This window comes from Phascolarctos cinereus, unplaced genomic scaffold (assembly GCF_003287225.1).
Source record: "Phascolarctos cinereus isolate Bilbo 61053 unplaced genomic scaffold, phaCin_HiC Scaffold_5;HRSCAF=322, whole genome shotgun sequence".
Lineage (NCBI taxonomy): Eukaryota > Metazoa > Chordata > Mammalia > Diprotodontia > Phascolarctidae > Phascolarctos > Phascolarctos cinereus.
In genome coordinates this window covers 273,011,038-273,033,475 of record NW_027555958.1, presented here as the reverse complement: position 1 = coordinate 273,033,475, position 22,438 = coordinate 273,011,038, and the positions used below count along the sequence as shown (strand labels likewise).

Below are 22,438 nucleotides of genomic sequence, written 5' to 3'. Positions count from 1 at the left end.
CAGGAATTCTATGAACACAATTATAAAACACTTTTCAAGCAAATAAAGTCAGATCTAAATAACTAGAAAAACATCAGCTGCTCACGGGTAGGCCGAGCTAATATAAAAAATGACATTTCTACCTAAGCTAATTTTATTTATTCAACGCCTTACCCATCAAACTACCAAAAATTATTTTATGAAGTTAGAAAAAATAATGACAAGATTCATTTGGAATAACAAAAGTTCCAGAATATCAAGGGAACTAGTGAAAAGAAATGCAAGGGAAGGTGGCCTAGCCATTCCAGATCTTAAATTGTATTATAAAGCAGCAATCATCAAAACTGCTTGGTACTGGCTAAGAAATAGAGTGGTAGATCAGTGGAATAGGTTAAGTATGCAAGACACAGTAGTCAATGACTATAGTAATCTATTATTTGATAAACCCAAAGACCCCAGCTTCTGGGATAAGAACTCACTCTTTGACAAAAACTACCGGGAAAACTGGAAAAGAGTATGGCAGAAACTAGGCATAGGTCAAAATCTCATACCATATACCAAAATAAAACCAAAATGGGTTCATGATTTAGCTATAAAGGCAAACTTGGAGAGCAAGGAATAGTTTACCTATCAGATCTATGGAGAACAGAAGAATTCATGACCAAACAGGAGACAGAGAACATTATGAAACACAAAATGGATAACTTTGATTACATTAAATTGAAAAGTTTTTGCACAAAGCCAATGCAACCAAGATTAAAAGGAAAATAGAAACTTGGGAAAGAATTTTTACAACCAGTCTCTCTGATAAGGGCCTCATTTCTAAAATATATAGAGAACTAAGTCAAATTTATAAGAATACAAGTCATTCCCCAATTGATAAATGGTCAAAGGATATGAACAGGCAGTTCTCAGATGAAGAAATTAAAGCCATCTATAGTCATATGAAAAAATGCTCTAAGTCACTATTGATTAGAGAAATGTAAATCAAAACAACTCTGAGGTACCACATCACACCTATCTGATTGGCCAACAAGACAAAACAGGAAAATGATAAATGTTGGAGAAGATGTGGGAAAATTAAAACACTAGTGCACTGTTGGTGGAGTTGTGAAATGATCCCACCATTTTGGAGAGCAATTTGGAACTATGCCCAAAGGGCTATAAAAATGTGCATACCCTTTGACCCAGCAATAGCACTTCTAGGGCTATATCCCAAAGAGGTCATAAAAGTGGGAAAAGGACCCACACATATAAAAAATTTATAGTAGCTCTTTTTGTGGTGGCAAAGAATTGGAAATTGAGAGGATGCCCATCAATTGGGAAATGGCTGAACAAGCTGTGGTATATGGATGTAATGGAATACTATTGTGCTATAACAAATGATGAACAGGCTAACTTGGGAAAACCTGGAAAGATTTGTATGGTCTGATGCTGAGTGAAATGAGCAGAATCAGGAGAACATTGTACACAGTAACAGCCACGTTAAATGATGATTAATATTGATAGACTTAGCCCTTCTCAGCAATACAAGGATCTATGACATCTCCAAAGGCCTCATGATGGAAAATGCTATCCACATCCAAAGAAAGACTATGGAGTTTGAATGCAGATTGAAGCCTACTATTTGCTATTTTTTTTTCTTCTGTTGTGTTTTGTTTTCTCTTTCTGGTGGTTCCTCCTATTGGTTCCAATTCTTACTTACAACATCACTCTTGTGTTACAACTTCACTAATGTGAAAAATATGTTTAATAGGAATGTGTATGTATAGCCTATATCAGATTGTGTGCCATCTTGGGGAGGGAAGGGGAGAAAAATTTAAGACTCAAAAGTTTATGGAAGTGGTTGTTGATAATTCAAAACAAATTAAGTTTTAAAAAAGAAACTACTTCTTCCAGATCACTGTAATAGCATAAGTTAGCCTGGTGAGTCTGGCTCTTTTGCCATCTCCTGACCTCTCAACTGCAATACTGGAGCTAGATGATGGCATAGGCTCATCGTCATCATCATAGCCATGGGTCACCAGTGCCCTAAACCTGAATCTGACCTGAGTTTGGTGAGACTGGGCTGAGTTCAGATCCTTCCTCACACCTCAAAACCCCTTCCCCTAGCTATCCCTGCTCAGAGAACTGCTTTTACCTCCCCTGATGTGGTCCCTCTTCCAATGCCCACAGGCTTCCAGCCATCTTCTTGTGCGGTTCTGGAGGGGAGGGAGGAGCTTGCTGCTGTTCTTTTTTGCTCTATCATTACTCTAGATCACTGCTCTATCTGGTACTCAGGTATTTGCTAGACTGTATATGGGACAGCTAGCTGGTCTCTACCATGACCTTCCACATTGCCATCTTAACCAAAAGGCATCTATTCTGTTTGCATTTTGAATAAGTCAAAATTGGTTCCAAGAAGAGAGAGTTGATGGATCTGGACATATCAGAGTGTCCACCTTTTTGCTGACACTAACAACTTTCTTAGGAAACTTTAAGCTTTCTCTAATGTATCCCAGATACAGGTAGTCTTTATCACTCAGTCTACCAAATCGCAGTCCTTTCTGAGGATGTAAAGGAATTTTTCTCAGATGTCTCTGATAGAATAATTAGAAAATGATATTAAGTTCAGGTCTACTGTTCAGGACGGCATTGCAGTCCTCATTCTCAATCTTCACCATCACTTTTGTAAAGGATCTTATCAGTCTGGTGGAAAAGGCCCATGAAGAATCAATGACAAAGTAATTGTCACTGTTTTCAGGGTTTGGGGTAACTTTTCCCCTAGCTCTATTACATTCACCTGATTCAGTAGTTTGTTTGTTTGTTTGTTTGTTTCTATAGGAATAACCCTGCATTTTCTTCACCATATCCAATGTATGTCATTGGTAACTCTAACCGCTTTGCTTTCCTGACTCTGTCCTGCTTGTTCTTGTAGCAGACTGTCATGGAAGCCATTCCATTAATGCTTCAGTAAAGCTTCCATTTCTTTAATCCTTTACCTTTCCAAGGAGAATGGTTTTGTCCACTGTTTCATCTCTCACCTGATCTTTGGGCTCCTGCCTTTGAACATGAAGTATGGCTCCCTTGCTTTGCATCTGTGGCCCACACCCAAAAAGATATTCCTGGGCCAATTAAGATTGAGCTCCTCTTTGCTGAGATGCTGTGGCCCTCCATCTTTGTTGGTATTTGCCTCACGTTGGCTAACTGTAGCTGCAGTAGCTGTGATTCAAAACTAGTAGTATGAAGGTATGGGTGAGACTCCTTTGAGTTTTCTGCCCTCTTCCTCTATTCCTATTTTAACTCTTCTGTATTCTGTCTCTGTAAACAGGAAACCACTCTACCTGTACAATCAGAACTCTTTTCTTAACCAGTTTCTGGAAATTTTGGCAAGAGATAAAATTGAGCTAATCATCCCAAGTTATTTAAATAACAAAACTGGAAAGAGAACAACTAACAGATGAAAACTAGAGATCTGTAAAGACTTCTCTAACAAATTCTTTCCTCCATTAGTGGCAATGCAACCACCACATTTAGACTCATTGCCTCAGTTCCCAATGTGCTACACGAGGAAGAAGAAATGGAACCCAAAGAAACAAAGATTGCAAGAATAACTGGAAGATGTCAGCATACAGAGCAAGGGTCTATTCCAGAAGACAAAGTTTGAAGGATTTTGGGGGCTTGATTTTCAAACAATCTGATGGAAGGGAGGATATCAAGGGACTGGAAAATAATCTTGGGATTTATTAGTACAAAAATATTTGAAATATAACCAATAAATCATTCATAATTAAAGACTTATACACCAAAAAAAAAGTCTTTTCATTTTTACATTGTCAAAACAAATAAATCAAGTTACTCTATTATGTTTAGTGAGCTGATCTAAGAAACAATATTTTTATTACAAAGCATTCAAACAGCTGTTTGGAGCACTGCTGCCTGAAAGAGATCCTTCTCTATGAAGAAATGCCCTCATAGTCTGGGTCTTATATACTCTTGTGAAATCCTCACTAGAAAGTTCTAGAAATTACTTCATATTGTGGAGTTCTTAAAGTTACAATTTAGGAAAAAAGTGTTTATCAAGCAGAAAGGAAAAAAATTAAAGTTACATTTTGTGATGGCAAATCATGTCAGTAGCACACAGTTTCAAGGACTCCCAGGATGAGGTAAAAGATAGAGCTAGTAAGAAAGATTCAAACAATGGTAGTTTTATGGAATAAACTAAATTCTATCTTATGACATATGTAACATATTGGTACCTTTTGTACCTTATAGTGTATGCTAGTATTTGCACACAAGCTATTGTGTTTTGTTTACCAGCTAGTGACATACATTTAGAAGGCTAATAAATGTCTGGGTGGAGAAGGAAATGACAAACCATTCCAGTATCTTTGCCAAGAAAACCCTAAATGGTGTCATAAAGAGTCAGACACTACTGAAAACAACAACAAAATTTCTAGATAATCCTTATGCATTATTCAATTTAAATTCACCTACAATTTGAGACCCCAATTTTGTACTTTTTTGATATAACATGTTTCTGAAATTTCAATATTCATGAGATCTCATATTCTACCTTCTTAAATCCTAGAAATACAATCATACATTTCAGAATATATTCAAAATGTCTTTTCTTTGTGCCACTAGAACTTTTTGATGCTTGAGTCAAAGCAGGTATCCAGAAGCCCCATACAACTGAGATTATAATCCCAATAATGGAGAGTACACTTAGTGTTAAAAGTAGATGTGTGACCATAATTTTAAACCCAACTGACTATCTTCATGGAGCTTTGACACTTGTCCGATACAAGTAGATAAATCACAAATATATTCACATATATCAGGAATGTATCACATTCCTTTCCAATAAGGGCACATACTCACTTTTACTAGCTAGCACAAAATCCCCAGCCATTAGATTCTGAAGGGTCATTGTTCTGATAGTAACCATTGCTGCTGTAATTGTGTCAAAGAAAGATGTTATACTGCTTACTTGTCCTAGGAATCTAGATAAAAATCTTACGTCTAGAATCTCTGGCAACTACTCCAGGAGAAAAATACACCAGTAGATTTTTCTCCCTTAGACACTTTTGTGATACCTGATGGAAGTTGAAAATGTCTCACAGCAGAGATCAAGTACCTACAAAACATGATCCTGGTCCGTTTGCAAGCAAATACCACATAAATAATGAGTACCATTAAGGGTTAAAGTGACACTGGTGACTAAAACAATTTAAAATATAGACAGATAAATCTATTAATGGCAACAAAATGAGATCTGGTTGTCGTATAATTACAATGACTGTGACTGTCCCTTTAGAGGCAATATATAAGAATCCAATCATCTATTCAATTAGAGACAGCTATCAATGAAGGGGTTTATGGTTTCACTAGTATTAGGAACCCCCAGATGAGGACACTTCCTTTATTTTATTTTATTTTTTGGTGAGGCAATTGGGGTTAAGTGACTTGCCCAAAGTCACAGAGTTACTAAGTGTTTTATGTCTGAGGCAATTTGAACTCAGGTCCTCCTGTCTCCAGGGTCCATGCTTTATCCACTACGCCATCTAGCTGCCCCATACTCCATTTACCAATACACGTCAGCACCTCCTCCAAGCATGGAGGCGTTCAATGACTTGCACAGAGTCACACATAGCCAGTATTGGTCAGCCGCAGGACTTGAACCCAAGTTTTGAAGGTCATTCTTCTATCCATTGCAATATAGCCTCTCTTAGTGTTGGAAGGCTGGGTGCTAGGTGAGCCTGCCTCTGAAAGTGCCCGAGACCTTTCTGAGGGGAACATCTGAAAAGCTCCCTCCCAGCCCAGCAGCTGTTGGCTGCTGGTTACTATGGAGGGAGAACTAGTGCCAGCATCACCCGCCGACCTACAATACATGGCTCTGCTCTTTCTTCTGTCCCTGCTGGGCCAGTTCCTTTTTGCTGTAGGTGAAGGGGTACTGGAGATGAAGCGGATGGCTGTAATCTTGTAAGCCACAAAAAGTTCAGGTCAGGAGAGCCCCAAGGGGTCCAGAAGCGGCCAGGAGCTGAAATCCATGCCAGAATTTGTAGGCAGCAGAGCTTGGTCCACTGGGGCCCAGGATCTGTGTACTCCCCCAGCCAAAATGATGAATCCTACAGGCAAGGGAACTGAGTGCAATGACTGCTTTGCCCCAGCAGCTTTAAGTGTGAGACCACTTTCCTAAGAACTGAGGGAGTATTGCCCCCTGCTGAGGAGAGTGATTTTGCACTTTTGAGTCTCGCTATTTTGCTAGTCACTGGCAATGGAGAATGGAGAAAAAACACCTGAATGGGGGTTCAAGCCAATAGCATCAAAGAGCCCTCCGAGTCCTGCAGGGTGAGTTAGGAAACGAATCCCTGGAGTCTTATAAAAACTACACCAGCATATCCTGATATCCACTGGTGATGCTATCTAGTGTTTAGCACAGTGCCTGCTATGTGATCAGTGCTTAAAATGCTTAATAAATGTTTGCTACCTAACTGCCTAACATCTGGACATTCCTAGGAATGTTCTCATCTGCAATTCTGTTACAGACTTAGGCACTTTAAGAGTAACTTCTATATGAGAGGACCCTGGGCAAGTGATTTTGCCCTGTTGGCCTTGGTTCTTCATCTATAAAATAAGCTGGAGAAGGAAATGGCAAACTGCTCCATTGTCCTTGCCAAGAAAACTCCAAATGGACCACACAACTGAAAAATGACTGAAAAGAGGAAGATAAATGGCATTCTCCTACAGGATGATACAATCCAAACAATGGACTCTAGGGAGACATAATTCCAATTTGTTTGTAGCTTTGTGACCTTTAAGAAACAAAAGAAGTAGAACTGTTGAATCTTGTTTACAAGCTTTCATAGTAAGAGAGGCAAATAGTAAAAAAATCATCTACATATTGGGCCAAAGTGGATTTTTCCAGAAATACAATCTCACCTAAATGTTGCTTAAAGATTTGAGGGAAAAAAAGTGGGGAGGGAGGTTTGTATATTCTTGTGATAATCTAATCCAAGTATTTGGCAAAGCTTGATAAACAAAACAAACAAAAATTGACTTTCTAAAGGTATAGGCATTGAAATAAAAAAGTGGAACATAAATATACAACTGTTAAGAAGCAAGCATCAGATGGAATTCAGGATAAAATTGTGAATAGCTTCAGAATAACAAGGAATGCAGAAATACAGATAGAACTTACTGCTCTGAGGTCTTTTACAAAATAATAAATGTCTTTTCCTAGGTTTCTTAACTAGTGAAATTGGGGAACTGCAAGAAATGTTGGTGGGAAACATAACACCTTGCTTCAATAATGCAATTATTACTAAAGAGATACCTTCCTCAGCCTCAGGTTTAAAAAGATGCTGAGGACCTTCAGATAAATATTTATGAAGATTTATTCTGATTTTGAAAGGCTATGTGATTCATATCGGTCTAACTCATTTACATAGGTAAGGGGGAACAAAATCCCAGAAATAGAGAATAACTCTACAATAACTATAAGCAGAGCTGCACAGCAATATACACATATATGTATGTATGTGTATATATATATATATATATACAGAGAGAGAGAGAGAGAGAGAGAGAGAGAGAGTGTGAGTGTGTTTGGACAAAAAGACTATAAGAGTTCCCAGAAAAAATGAAGCAAGAGACAATATAAAATTATACATAAATAAGAACAATGGTGGAAAATAATTAGGAAGAAAATAAAGTTTAGTATAGGAACTGGTAAATCTTGTCCAAGTAACAGACTCCTTGAAAATTAGACTGGATGAAACAAACTCCATGAGGCAAGAAATATTGAAACAAAATATAAAAACTGAAAAAATAGAAGAAAAAATAAAGTTATCTACTACCAAAACCAACTGACATGACAAATGAGTCAAATAGGATTAAAGAATTAACAGACTCCCTGAAAACCATGCCTTTAAAAAAAATCCTGGATGGCTTACTTCAAGAAATCATAAATGATAAATAAATAAGTCCCGAAGGACAAAGTGAAAATGGAAAGCATCTACCTCCTAAAAGAAATCCCAAACATAAACTCCCAGGAATATCAAATCCAAAATCCAGAGTTTCAAAGTCCAAGAAAAATGCAAGCAGCTAGAAAGAGTGAGTTCAAGTGTCAAGGAACCAGAATTAATTAGGAGGTTCACACAAGATATGGCATCTACCACTGTAAAGAAAATGAAATCTTGGAATAAGACATTCTGAAAGGCAAAAGATAAAAGGCTTACAATAAAAAATAACTTACTCTATATACCAGTATAATTCTACAAGGCAAAAAGAAAGAGTTCCTGTCCTCAAGGAGTTTACAATTTAAGAGGACAGCAACACATAAAAAGAAGCTAAAAAATGTTGCAGGGGTGGGAGGAAGGAAAGGAAAGGTTTAAATAGGCAGAGGCATGGTTAAGATAGAGCCTGTAGAGTCAGGAACAGAGCATGGAGAGGAATAAAGGAGTCTAGGCACTCATGGTCTAGGAATCTTCCTTAAAATGGAAGATCTAGGAGGAACAACCCAGGGGTGGGGAACCTAGAGGCTGGAGGCCACATGTGGCCCTCTAGGTTTTCAACTGTGGCCTTCTGACTGAATCCAAACTCACAGAACAAAGCCCCTTAATAGAAGGATTTGTTCTATAAAACTTGGATGCAATCAAAAGGCCACATCCAAGGACCTAGAAGGCCACAGGTGGCCTTGAGGCTGCAAGTTCCTCACCCCTGAAAACCAAGCAGAGTAAGGCACCACTAGGGTGGAGGGATAATCCAGGGTGAGAAGGCCCAGGGATGAAGAGATTTTCCAGAGTGAGAAGAAAAAAGTATAAGAGGATAGGATGGAGGGAAATACACAATTAACAATCATAAACATGAAACCGAATAGGATACACTCACCCATAAATAGAAAAGAATAGTAGAATAGATTAGAAAATAAAATCCAGCAGTGTGCTGTTTACAGAAAACACGTGAAACATAAAGATTCAAAAAGAGTTAAAATTAGGGGCCAGAACAAAAATTAGGCTTTAAGTGAACTATTAAAAAAAAAAAGCAAGGACAGCAATCCTGATTTCAGACAAGGCAAGAGCAAAAATAGACATGATTAAAGGAGGTAAACAGAGATAAAGCAGATAAATATTATGCTTAAAGGCACCTTATACAATGATTATTATCAAAACTTAATATGCAGCAAATGGTATAGTATCTAAATAATTGAATTACAGGAAGAAATACATAGTAAAACTCAATGTACTCCTTTCAGAGACAAATCTAACTCCTCTCTTTCTTAACCTCCATATCCATTCGTTTGCCAAATCCTGTTATTTGTACCTTCACAATGTCCCACACCTGACCTTTCTTTTCAAATACAGCTACTACTGTAATTCAGATCCTTGTGACTTCTTGCTTAAATTACTGTCACAATCTCCAAACTGGTTTCTTGGCCACAAGTCCCTAACCACTTCAGGCTATCCTACACAATGCTGCCAAAGTAATGTAGCATATAAGCTCTGGTTCCATTCTGGTTCCACTGAGTCAGGCCTGCTATATTTCCCCCTCAGGGTTCTCAGGTGCCATCAGGTGTATAGGGCTATCTCTTAACATTGAAGAGTTTTTACAAAGTGATATTTACTTACTTTACCCCTACCTATCTGACAGCTCCTTCTCAAGTTTCCTTTGCTGGACCCTCTAACCCTAGATGTCCTTTTCTCTTCTCCCTCTAATCTATTTTACTAGGTGACCTCATCAACTCCCATGAGTTATCTCTATGCTGATGAGTCTCAAATCTACCTATCCTACCTCAACCTCTCTGCTGATATCCATCCTGAACCTCCAACTAATTTTCAGACATTTCTAACTGGATGTCCAGTAGACATCTTCAATTCAATATTTCTATAACAGAATTCATTATTTTCCCCCCTAAATCAACCCCACCTCCTACTTGCCTTATTACTGTAAAGGGCAACACCATCTTCTCAGGTTTGCAACCTAGGAGTTATCAACTCCTCACCATCTCTTGGCCCACATATCCAATCTGTTGCCTTGGCCAGTCAATTTCACCTCTCCAACGTCCCTTGTATATACACCCCCTTCTCTCTTCTGACACTGCCACCATTCTAGTGCAGGCCCCCATCACCTCATGCCTACACTACTGGTGGGTCTGTCTGCCTCATCTCTCCCCTCTCTAACCTTCAGCCAACAAAGTGGTTTTCTTAAAGTTCAGGTCTGACTATGATACACTTCTTACTCAGAATTCACTGACTCCCTAGCACCTCCAGGATCAAATAAAAAATGTTCTGTTTGGCATTCAAAGCCCTTCATGACCTAGCCCCAGTCCTTTACAATCTTCTTGCACCTTACTCCTTGACATGTACTTTGCAATCCAGTGATACAATCCTGGCTGTTCCACAAACAAGACACTCCATCTCTCAGCTTTTGTTATTTTCTTTGACTCTCCCAGATGCCTGGAATGCGCTCTGTCTTCAACTCTGCTTACTGAGTTTCTTGGCTTTTTTTAGTCCCAACTAAAATTCCATTTTTTACAGAAAGCCTTCCCTAATCTCTCTTAATTCTAATGCCTTCTCTCTGTAAACATTTCCTATTTATCCTGTATATAGCTTACTTTGTATATATTTGTTTGTATGTGTCTCCCCCATTAGATTATAAATTCTTTGTTGTTATTCGGTCATGGCTCTTCCCGAACCCCTGGACCATAGCAAGCCTTCTATCCTCCACTACATCTCAAAGTCTGAGTTCACGTTCATTGTTTTCATGATACTATCCATCTCATCTTCTGCCATGCCCTTTTCCTTTTGCCTTTAATCTTTCCCAACATCAAGGGTCTTTTCCAATGAGTCCTGTTTTCTCATTATATGGCCAAAGTATTTAACCTTCAGCTTCAGTATCTGACCTTTCAGTGAATAGTCTGAATTAATTTCTTTTAAGTACTGACTAATTTGATTTCGTTGCTGTCCAAGGGATTCTCAGAAGTCTTCTTCAGCACCACAATTTGAAAGTGTTGACTCTATAGCACTCAGCTTTTTTTTTTAATAGCCCAACTCTCATAGCCATATATTGCTCCTGGAAAAACCATAGCTTTGGGGCAACTAGGTGGCATAGTGTATAGAGCACCGGCCCTGAAGTCAGGAGGACTTGAGTTCAAATCCAACCTCAGACCAAATGCTTGATGCTTACTAGCTGTGTGACCCTAGGCAAGTCACTTAACCCTAATTGCCAAAAAAAAAATAGCTTTGACTATACAGATTTTTTTTAATGGCAAGATAATGTCTCTGCTTTTTAGTATGTTGTCCAGATTTGAGAGTTTTCCTTCCAAGGAACAAGTGTCTTTTAATTTCATGACTGCAATTACCATCTGCAGTGATCTTTTAGCCCAAGAATATAAAATCTGACACTGCTTCCATTTCTTCTCCCTCTTTTTGCCAGGAAGTGATGAGACTAATCGCGGGGTTTTTTTTTATGTGAAGCTTCAAGCTAGCTTTTTTACTCTTTCTTCTTTCACCCTCAACAAGAGGCTTCTTAATTTTCCTTCACTTTCTGCTATCAGAGTGGTATTATCTGAAATTATTGCTATTTCCCTAGCAATCTTTTTGATTTGTTCAGCCTGGCATTTCAAATGACATACGTGACTCCATTTGAAGTTTTCTTGGCAAAGATAATGAAGTGGTTTGCTATTTCCTTCTCCAGCTCATTTTATAGATGAGGGAACTGAGGCAAACAGGGTTAAATGACTTACCAAGGATCACACAGCTAGTAAGTGTCTAAGGCCAGATCTGAACCCAGGAAGATGGGTCTTCCTGATTTCTGGCCCAGCACTCTGTCCACTGAACCAAGCCTTTCCTTGAGGGCAGGATGATCTTTTGCCTCTTCTTGTAACTGGAGCTCTTTGCACATAGCAAAGCTACAGCAAGAACAAAAGTACAAACATTTCCTTCAACATCTCAAGAGGCATAATGTCTCCCAGTTTACTGATGAGTCACTGGATTTCAACTATGACCAATAATAATGAGAGCTAGTATTTATGGAGATTAAGTCTGTAAAATACAAATATTATCTTATTTCATTCTCATAAGCCTGGGAGGTAGGTGCCATTACCATTTCCACTTTACAGATGGGGAAACCGAGGCAGGTAGCGTTTAAGTGACTTCCCCAGGTTCACACAGCTAGAAAGCCTCCGTGCCACCTTGTTTGCCTAGGTCTCATTAGGTCTGGAAGGGACTTTGGGAATCATATAATCCAAAGGCTACATTTTACAGATGAGAAAACTGATGACTAGAGAAGGGAAGTTACTTAAAGTCACACGACTAGTAAATGGCATGGCCAGGAGTACAAGCCGGGTTTTCGGATCTCCTCCCCAGTCCAGCGCCCTTCCCCCACTGTGCCTGCCTCTCCTCTATGGGTACCTGTGTCCATCCTTCTCTTACATCCTTCTGATCAGTTTGTCATTAGCTGTCTGTCAGTGGGTCTCGAGGTCGTCGTCGTCCCCCCCCCCGCCCCTTTAGACCACGGGAAAGAAGGGACCATGACTTATCACACAGGACAAGCTCGCTAAATGTTTCATGAACGAATCAATAAATGAATGACTGCAAGAATGAGAAGCATCCTCACGTTCCGGGCCTCGGCGCTTCAGGCTGCCTGGCCCGGGCCTCCCTCGTGACCAGAGCGGTTTCCGGGGGGACCCTTTTGCTCATTGCACCACTGAGCCGCCCGGAGCCGGATGGCGGAGACACCGTCCGGCTGCCTCCGTGCAGAGGTATGGCCCCGACTCCAGTGCGGGGTCGGCGGCGGCGGGGGCGGCGGCGAGGGTCAGCGGGTTAACGGCAGCGCTGGAGTTCGAGGCCGAGCCGGAAACGGCGACGGGAGCCGCGGGTCCCGGAGGCGGTGGCCGCGGGCCCTGACAGAGCCCCTGGAGCCACCGGGGGAGAGGCGGGTAGCTACGGCAGTGGTAGCGCGCGAGGGGCTGCTGGGTGGTGGAGAGCGCGTGCGTGCAGGCGGCGGGCCGCGCGCGAGGGGCTGGAGGGGGTGGGAGGGGGTGGAGAGCGCGTGCGTGCTCTCCGGAGGGCCGCGTGGAAGGGGTGGGGGCGGGAGGGAGCGTGTACTCCCTAGAGGGCTGCGGTGGTGGAGTACAGAGGAAGAAGGAGGAAGCGCGTGCCGGCAGGGGGGTCCCCTCCCTGACAGCCGGCCTCGCGCCAGAGGACCCACTAATCCTCCGCGGCCGCCGGGCACCCCGAGCTTTGAGGAAGCTAATGCGACTAGGGCCGGTCTATTTGCAACCCAGCGCAGCGTCCCGCACAGGCTGTACTAGGGCAGTAAAGGGCTGGGGTGCTCAGAGGCGCCCCCTCCCCTTTGCGCATATTCTTGACAGAGAAGGGAATCAGTCCTTCCAGATCCTCTTCAAGACCCCCCATGGGGTCCTGGAAGTCTCCCGCACACCTGAAAGGCACGATTCAGGGACCGGAAAGGGTGCATGTGTAGGCCTGCTGAGCATGAAAGGACCTCCTGAGCCCCAAAGTAGCCTCCCCCTGCTCCTGGCCCACCAGCTTCCTGGAGAAATGAGAACCAGAGGGGAGTCAGGGCTGACAGCCCTTGGAGTTTGAAGTTTAGCAGGGTGGACTGGTAGACTCAGTGAAGATAGATTTTTAGCTATTAGGCCAAGAAAAAAGACCAGTTAACCTAGACTGTGAGAGAATATGTTGACCTTTGGCACCATTCTATCAGCTTCCCAATTATCTGCCCAAGTAAGGTTATTTGATTCGAACTTTGAGTTGTCAACTGAATGGGATTTGACATGGCAGATTTTATGTTTTTGTTTGTTTTTTTTGCAGAAACTAGTATTCAAATGGATATATTCTTTTATGACCTCTTTTATTTAAGTGATCCTTTCTGGGAATTATTCTCTACTAAGGATCAAATGAAATAATAATTGAAAAATGCTTAGCACAATGCCTGGCACCTAGTAAGTGCTATATAAATGTTATTATTACTGCCTAGAAGGAGACCAGCTTCTCCTCACACACAGACACACACACACACACACAATGGAGCCTCCTTGCCATACTTCACATATCTCTTGAGTCAGTCCAGTGGGCCATGTGGGTAGATTAGCTATGATTTTCTATTTTCTTTCCCTGTTACTGCCCTCATTAGTAGAAGTGATTGAGAAGTGACTGTCAGGTCTCCTTGTAAATATCAACCCAATATTGATGTTAAGAAACTTTTAAATATACTGTTTTATTTGTAAAATATCCAAATGGGCTTTTGCTTAGTTATTAAATAAATAACCTAGTATTACAAAAACTAGAATGAGTTGTTCTCACAAAAGGATAGATGTTTAATTGAAGTGATCCCTTACAGTCTGTTCTTCTGCTGTTTTGTACTTTGATAATGTCTTGGCCCCATCACTAATTAAATAGCTTTAGGAAAGGACCTGACCTAATATAGTTTTCCTGACCAGACACAAGGAATACATGAAAGGGCTTTTTGTTCTTTGTTGCTTTCACTGTGGCACCAAGAGACACTTTTGTAAAGAAGATGTGAGAGGGAATGTAGTAGAATATCATTCAAGGTCTTATGAATTAATGATAAGTAAGAGTAACACTTTTGAGTTTCTCTAACATCTTTCATCCAAAGAACTCAAAGCACATTGACATTTGCCCTCTCAATATCCCTGCAAGAAACACTCATTCCCATTTTCCAGACGTCACGAAACACAGAGAGGGTAAATGATTTGCTTACGGCCTCAGGGTACCATCACTGGTAAAGCTAAACCTTTCTTCAGATTTCTTTGAAGAAATCTTGCAGATTCTTTCTAGGGGGTGGGGGGAGCTAAGAGGGAGTTATTTAATTCTAGAGAATGTTCTTCAGAGAGCATCATAGAGGAAAGATAGCTAGTTAAAAAAATAAAAAGAAAGATAGTTTATAAATTTAAGGAAGTAATTTTATAATTGTTGTTGATTACCATGGGGCTTAGATTTCATCCCTCTAGGCTGAATTTGATGTAGGGATTTTTTTTTACTTTCCTTGGAAACTGAGGGTCTTCATTTTCTTCCCTCTGACTTTTAGTCTTGAAAAGATGCCAAAGCTGCAGGGATTTGAGTTCTGGAGACATACTTTGCGAGGGGCACATTATGTAGTCGCCCCCATGGTAGATCAAAGTGAACTGGCTTGGAGACTATTGAGCCGTCGCCATGGAGCTCAGTTGTGCTACACACCTATGTTACATGCTCAAGTCTTTGTTCGAGATGCCAACTATCGAAAGGAGAATCTGTACTGTGATGTGTGTCCTGAGGATCGCCCCCTTATTGTACAGGTAATAAAGTCTAGGTATTGGAGAAAAGCATCTTTTTGGGGGTTTAGAGTCTAGAATAGGGATGAGGTGATATTTGTTTCCTAATAATATCACGTATCTGTTGTTAAAGTAAAGAATCCTACATGAGACCTTTTTTAATAATCAGTAGAGGTCTGAAACCAATATCATTCCCAGAAACTATTTCCAAATTTCATCAAGAAGGAACAAGTTCTAAGAACTACATCAGTGAAAAAACTAGAACAGAATCATTGGTGATAGTGTGTTGCTGGAGGATCACTTAGAAGAAATCCAAAGGATCTAGAAATGTTTTTGTGCATAGATGAAAGCATTCAGGCTACTTATTCTATCTAATCCCTTTTAGATATACATAACACTACTCTTCCCATCTCTCCTCCACATGCACATATCCTCAGCAGATCGAATAGAAAGAATTATTCTGCTTTTTCATGAGCTGTCAGTGAGGTAGTAGCTGGATCTTATTAATCATATGAAATTCACATAGGAAACAAAAGTATAGACTTTGTTATATTTCTGCTATAAGAAGCAACCTAGAAGACCTTTATAATCCACCAACAGGCTACAGGATTGTACCCTGAGAAATACTGCTGTATAAGACAACCAAAGGCCAAATTCATTCCTTTGAAGCCACAGCTTGTGAAAATACAGGCCCTCTGTTGTCCCTTCCATTGGGCTTGGCTCTGATGGGTGTGATGGACTATCGACATGTCTTTTCCAGTTCTGTGCCAATGATCCAGAGGTGTTTGTCGAGGCTGCTCTCCTGGCTCAAGATTATTGTGATGCCATAGATCTGAATTTGGGCTGTCCTCAAATGATCGCCAAGAGAGGTAAGAGCAAATAGAAGCCATTATGAAAAAGGTAGTGACAAAAGCCTAAAACCTCCCTGTCTCCCCAGGTGGCAGGATCCTGTCCCTTTTGAATTCCTTTATTGTCTGAGCAACACCGCATTATGGCTTAGATCCACAGAGAAGAGCATCTGGAATTCCTTCCTTCCTCCCATCTCAGACTCCTTATATGAACTTGATCAAATTACTTATCTTTTTTTTCAGCTTCTGGCTTTTCCATTTGTAAAGTAATCATTATTCACTGCAATAAAATACGGAAGAGGAAAGCACGTTCTATTTTTAAAATAGAGATTATCTTCTTTTCTACAGGATCATTTTGCTCCCCAGAAGATAGAATTTACTTTCAGTAGTTAAACATTTTACTCCCAAGTTTGCTCTCATTGTGATGTTTATTATTGGAAATTATTATTGGTGTTTTAATCCACAAGTGCTCGCTCTTCGCTTCTTTGAGAGAATCCTATGTACTTTTTAATCTCAGTACAGAGAGGAGATTAGCACGTAACTTGTGTTTCTTTATCCAGCTGTAATTGTGCTCTTGGCAAAGGAGCATTTTGGAGCCCTTTGGCAAGGAGATCTGAAACTTTCAAAATTGATTTTAAATTATAGAATCTTCCCCCTTTATCTCTCCTAGGTATTCATTGTGGCTACATGTGCACATGACTGGCTTCATAGATGGTGTCAGAGTCAGTTAAATATTTATTAAGCATCTACTGTATGTCAGGCACTGTACTAAGTGAAGGAGAAAGGAATGCTCTGAAGCCAACTTGACTTCTCCCAGAGGGGGAATATGTCATGGGGATATCATTGGCAGTTGCCTGTTGCAGAGTTCAGAACACATGTTACTTCTGCCCAAAGTATGGCTCCTCCTCCTCCCCTTTTTTAAAGTAATATATTGTGACTTCTGCTCAACTACTGTTCCTGCATTGTGGCATAGACTCTGGATCCTTTAAGACTCTGCAGGGAGAGCACACACTCTGGCAAGTGTGATGAAGCTGCAAAGGCTGTGAACACTGGCCTGGGGTTTGACTGCTGTCTGGTGACTGCCCTAGCTAACTAAGTTCAGCGAAGCTCACCGCTTACTTGGTTGCAGGGTGGTGAAATTTTCAGATACAGCAGTAGTTCCTACGCTGATGAAACCACAGATTCTTTAAGTGTTTGAGAATTTAAAAAAAAAAAGCCACACAACACTAGCCCTAAAGACCATTCCACTAAGTAATAGAGGAGTTGCAGTCTGCATCTGTTCTCCCACCAGTGAAATCACAAAACCTTGAAGAACTGAAATTTTCTTTTGAAATCACAATAACAAAATTACAAAGAGAAAAAGAAAAAAAGTTCAGCAAAACCACATTCACACGTTTGAGTGTATATGCAATGTTCCATACCTAGTGTCACCAACGCCAAAAGTGTCCCTTTTTTCAACTGTTTTTTTTCTGGGGCCAAGCTTGGTCATTGTTGTATGATTATATGTCCTTCAGTTTTGTTTTTCTTTCTTACATTGTATTCATTCTGTGTATTGTTTTCCTGATTTAGATTACTTTATTGAATCAATTCGTATAAATGTTGAAGCAATTTTTTATGAACCAGGTATCTTTAGTCTCATTGGTATTGTGGGGTTCACTCTTTATTGGTGCCCATTATAATCCATCCATTTTGCATAGTTCTTAACTACGTCATTCCATGAGTTCTTTGGGACTTTTGATTATTTTGTGGACTCTGCTTCTGTGCTTGGGCTTTCCTCCTTACATGGCTCACCTATCTTCTTTTAGTTATACATGCTCTTTTTTTTTTTTGCTTGTTTCTTTTCTGCCTTTCCCCCCCACTTAATAGTATTTTATTTTTTCCAATTACATATAAAGATAGTTTTCAACATTCACTTTTACAGGATTTTGAGTTCCAAATTTTTTTCTCCCTCCTCCTCAAGACTGCAAGCAGTCTGATATAGGCTATACATGTACAATCATATTAAACATATTTCTACATTAGTCATGTTGTGAAAGAAGAATCAGAACAAAAGGGAAAAGCCACAAGAAAGAAAAAAAAGAGAAAGAAAATAGTATGCTTCAGTCCGCATTCAGACTCCATAGTTCTTTCTCTGTATGTGGATAGCATTTTCCATCATGAATCTTTTGAAATTTGTCTCAGATCATTGTATTTCTGAGAAGATATGCATGCTCTTGATTGTTTTCTTGCATGAAGTACACTGGTAACATGCTGCAGCCTATTTACAACCACCTTATCCTCATATTGCTGTTTGGGTAACCTCCAATTTTAATTCCAATAACAAAACTGAGTAAACTTAAATGTATAGCTAATTAAACTTTTTTTTAAGATTTTAATGTAAATATCTATAACAACTTTTCAGTTATTTCCACCTGTCCTATCTCCTTCTATAATCATTCTTTGGCTACTTATTCATGTATTAGTGAAAATGTTTTTCACTTTTTTTTTTTAATTTTTGGTGAGGCAGTCGGGGGTGAGTGACTTGCTCAGGGTCACATAGCTAGTAAGTGTCAAGTGTCTGAGGCCGAATTTGAACTCAGGTCTTCCTGACTGCACTTTTTTTTTGTAAACACTTCATAGTTATAGTCAGTGTGCCTCCCGATTTTCAAATTCTACTTTTTTTCCTCTTTGCATCATTTCATACATTTGTCCATACATCTTGATAGAGAAGCAGGCAGCGTGATATAGATAGAGAACTGGCCTGGAATCCAAGGAGGTTCAAGTGCCTTCTTCAACTCATATTGGTTGGATGACCCTAGGCAAGTCATATAATCTCAGTGTTCTAGGCAGTTCTCTAAGTCTGTAAGTTGCAGAGAAGGTGCTGACTTGTATTGGTAGAGGGAGTTTCCTTATCCAGGAGTTCCTTACATCAGTGAAATCAGAGATCCAGTCCCTATCTCTTTGTTTTTTTTTTCATATTTGCCATTCTTAATTATATCATTGTGTTCTGTTATTTTACTCTATTACAGTTTGTTCATCTATTCCTCGGTTGGAAATTTGGATTGTTAACAATTTTTCATAATTACAAATGCTGCTATTCTGAATATTTTTAGCAGCTAGCTTTTTTCCCCCCTTCTTTTGGATGATATTCTTAGGGTATATTCCTAGTAATAGGATTTTGGAGTCAGAGAGTATAATTTTTATAAGTGTTATCATACTGTTCTCCAGAAACATTCTGACAACTGTATATAAATGTGCCTTCAGTATCTAAATTGGCAAATAAAATGCACTGATTTTTCCCAGCTACAGGTGGGGGAGAAGGACTGTTGTTTTCTAAGAACTTCCTAGTTGCTGTCACTTTTCAAAATATGTAAACAGAGTCACAAAAGATCAGTAATTCTCTTTGTATAGCAGCTATTGCAATGTTGCATACAATTAGACCCTTAATAAATGTAAATGAGTGCTATATAACAGAGAGCAAAAACAAAATGCAATCTCCAGAACAGGTTAAATTCTTTTAACTTGAACATGCTGACAAATGAGGTAAGCCTTGAAGGCCTCCCTCTCTGCTCCCTATACTCTAGACTTGTATCCATATCATACCTTATATCTCCTGTGCTTTTCTACCATGTGGTATTTCATCATTGGGGGAGAAAATAGTAACAATGCACAATTCTTTTTTTATAGTATTTTTTATGAACTAAATTTATATAGGCTTATGTCTCAAAGTGAACATAGGATAACTGTCTGCAGTTGAGGAATAGTGTAATTTGGATGGAGAGAAGTGGGAGGGAGGAGAGTAAGTGTGTATGTGGTAGACCATGCCCTACCTACCTTTCTACTTCTGCTAGCTTGAGATATTTTCTCTTCCATAGGTCATTATGGAGCTTTCTTACAAGAAGAGTGGGATCTGCTCCAGAGAATGAGTAAGTTGATCGCTTCTGATATAATAGTAATGAATGAACCCCAAGACCTCGGCATGATAACATGCCTCTGCCTCCTACTTGAGCCACTAACCATTATAGTGACTCAATTTTTCCTTCTGTAAGATGGAAACAATACAACTGATAGACGTGGGAGGCATTGGATTAATGGGAATGAGTGAATAAAGTCTCCCAAAGGAGAGAGTGAGCATTTTTCATAACTGTCCAGATATCAGGGTTAGGGAAGAGACTGGAAGCAAAGGAAGTGTCTGGGTAGAGGACCTCCAAGCTGTCAGTGTGCACAATTATAGTTCTAGCTCTATTTTTTGCAAGTAAAAAATGTCTGTGTTGGGAAGAGCACTTGTAATTCTGTGTTCACTTCCTTTAATTATACAATATGAACTTGTAAAAGGAATCCATACTGAGGATCAAGAAACCTGGCCTCTTGTTCTAGCTTCACTGTGGACACTATGTGACTTCATACAAATCACTTAAATTCTCAGTGTCCCAGTTTTTCCCCTGTAAAACTGGGGGGAGGGGGTTAAAAAAAATACTTGCCCTATCTTTCTGGCTAGTTCATGAAGATAAAGCACAGTCATGTGTTATAGTGAAGGAGCACTGGACTAGGAAATTAAGACTTTGGTTCCAGTGCTGGCATTGCCCCTTATCGGCTGAGTGACTTCTGCTTTCTGGGCCTCAATTTCCTCATCTATGAAATGAAAGGGATTGGATTAGCCAATCTCTGGTTCCCTTCCAACTCTAACATTCTATGATTCTAAATAAAATTATTGATGTAAAAGTAAAAGCACCACAAAATGGCATCATCAGGGTATCCTATCTAGCTGTCATGAAATGATAAGAGATTATAGCCAAAGTATCCCACTGGGAATGACTGATGTAGGGTAATGGAGAGAGGAAGGAAGAAATGGTCATGAAGGAAGTTTCCCATATTTGTGCTTTTGAATTTTTTACTCCTTTGCCTTATAATCAAGATTTGTCCACATTGCTAGCATCCTTCCCTGGTTTTTCCTAGTTCTGTTGGCACATGAGAAGCTCTCTGTTCCGGTCACCTGCAAAATCCGTGTCTTCCCAGAAATTGACAAGACTGTGAAATATGCTCAGTTGCTGGAGAAAGCTGGCTGCCAGGTGAGGCAGAAGACAATATCTGCTGGCATTGCCTGGGTCACTGGTTCAACAACATTTCCTGAACTTTAAGTTGTTTCAGAATTCAAGTTGACCCCTGACTTCATTCATTCAAGTTTGAGAGCACCTCAAGACAAAGACCACAAAGGAAGGAAAGACAATCTATGTCTGTTGGAGAGCCCCCATCTTCACCTTTCCCCCTTCCCCCAAGGATCTTCCCTTTCTCCTTCCTACTGTTCTTGATTGCTTTCATAGCTGCCCTCTCAGAAAAGCTTCTTAATGTCTGATCTCTCTTCATACCTTAAATGTTACATTATTCCTCCCAGTCTCTGGATTTTGCTGTAGGAGAACATAGTGGGCAACATGATGGGTCATCGTTTGGAGCAGTCTCCCTATGCTTGTAAGGTTTCCTACTCTTGCCCAACCTTGAGCCAAATCCAGTGTAGCCCAGTGTTCCCCTGACCAAAATTTAGAGGAGGCAACATATGTACCCAAGCAAAATATGGGCTGCTGTATTTGACTATGGAGAGGATACTTTGAGCTCTTCAAGTCTGGCTTGGTCTCCTCCCCTCTTTTACATGCATTCACTTTTGCCATTCATCTACCCTAAGCATATTCCTTTAAGACAGAAAAATAATTTGTTCCAGACTTTTCTCTGTGACAAAGAGAATCATTTTCCAGGCAGTAGTTATGTTTTAGTACCTTAGAGATGAGCCAAGCCCTTATTTGCCAGACATTCAGAATAAAATTTCATAAACAAATCAGTAGGAACCAAGTGTCTTTGGTGCAGTGAAAAGATTGCTGAACAGGGAATCACATGACCCATGTTCTAGTCTTAGCCTTACCACTGACAAGTCGTGGGCAAATAAGTCACTTGACCTCTCTTGATTGCTTTCCTCCTCTGTTAAAGTAGAGGGTTGACCTGGGTGATCCGTAAGGTCCCTTTCAATGTTGACATGCTTTGATTTTACTGTGATACGGATTCCTTCCAGGGGAGCCTGAGGCAGAAAAGTGAAACAACCTACTTTGTGTCCTACAGTGAACTAGAGAAGCAGAAATAGATCAAAAGAATCCTAAGTGGATCCTGTTTCCTCTCCAGCAAATTATTGAGTTTAAGAAATTAAAATAATATTTTTGGTCCTTTATTCTAGCATTTATTAGGAGTTTTATTTAAAAACAACAACAACAACAACTAGCTTCCCTGATAATTAATTGACTTGCCAGAAATAATGGAATCCTTATTGGCACGCTCTCTCTCTCTTTCCCTTCCTCCCGCCCTCATTCTCTTT

At 40.0% G+C, this 22,438-nt stretch overlaps 1 protein-coding gene and 1 long non-coding RNA gene across 5 annotated transcripts in view; one reads left to right on the top strand and one right to left on the bottom strand.

The window, feature by feature from the left end:
• LOC110218315 (uncharacterized) overlaps positions 1 to 12,666 on the bottom strand; it is a 22,010-nt gene extending 9,344 nt beyond the window's left edge. The window contains exons 1-2 of one of the 2 annotated variants that reach the window (XR_013487174.1): positions 12,580 to 12,665; positions 11,708 to 11,872 (exon numbers count right to left, since the gene is read on the bottom strand). This is a non-coding gene — a long non-coding RNA (uncharacterized LOC110218315). Of the gene's footprint in view, positions 1 to 11,707; positions 11,873 to 12,579 lie in introns of both variants that reach the window. The other variant, XR_002327265.2, reaches the window with a different exon arrangement.
• Positions 12,645 to 22,438, top strand: part of DUS1L (dihydrouridine synthase 1 like) — a 24,480-nt gene continuing 14,686 nt past the window's right edge. The window contains exons 1-5 of one of the 3 annotated variants that reach the window (XM_021000954.2): positions 12,645 to 12,724; positions 15,034 to 15,280; positions 16,017 to 16,125; positions 19,959 to 20,009; positions 21,040 to 21,152. In XM_021000954.2, coding sequence (XP_020856613.1) covers positions 15,044 to 15,280; positions 16,017 to 16,125; positions 19,959 to 20,009; positions 21,040 to 21,152 — 510 coding nt within the window. In that variant the 5' untranslated portion in view covers positions 12,645 to 12,724; positions 15,034 to 15,043. Of the gene's footprint in view, positions 12,902 to 15,033; positions 15,281 to 16,016; positions 16,126 to 19,958; positions 20,010 to 21,039; positions 21,153 to 22,438 lie in introns of all 3 variants that reach the window. The other 2 variants (XM_021000952.2, XM_021000953.1) reach the window with 2 other exon arrangements.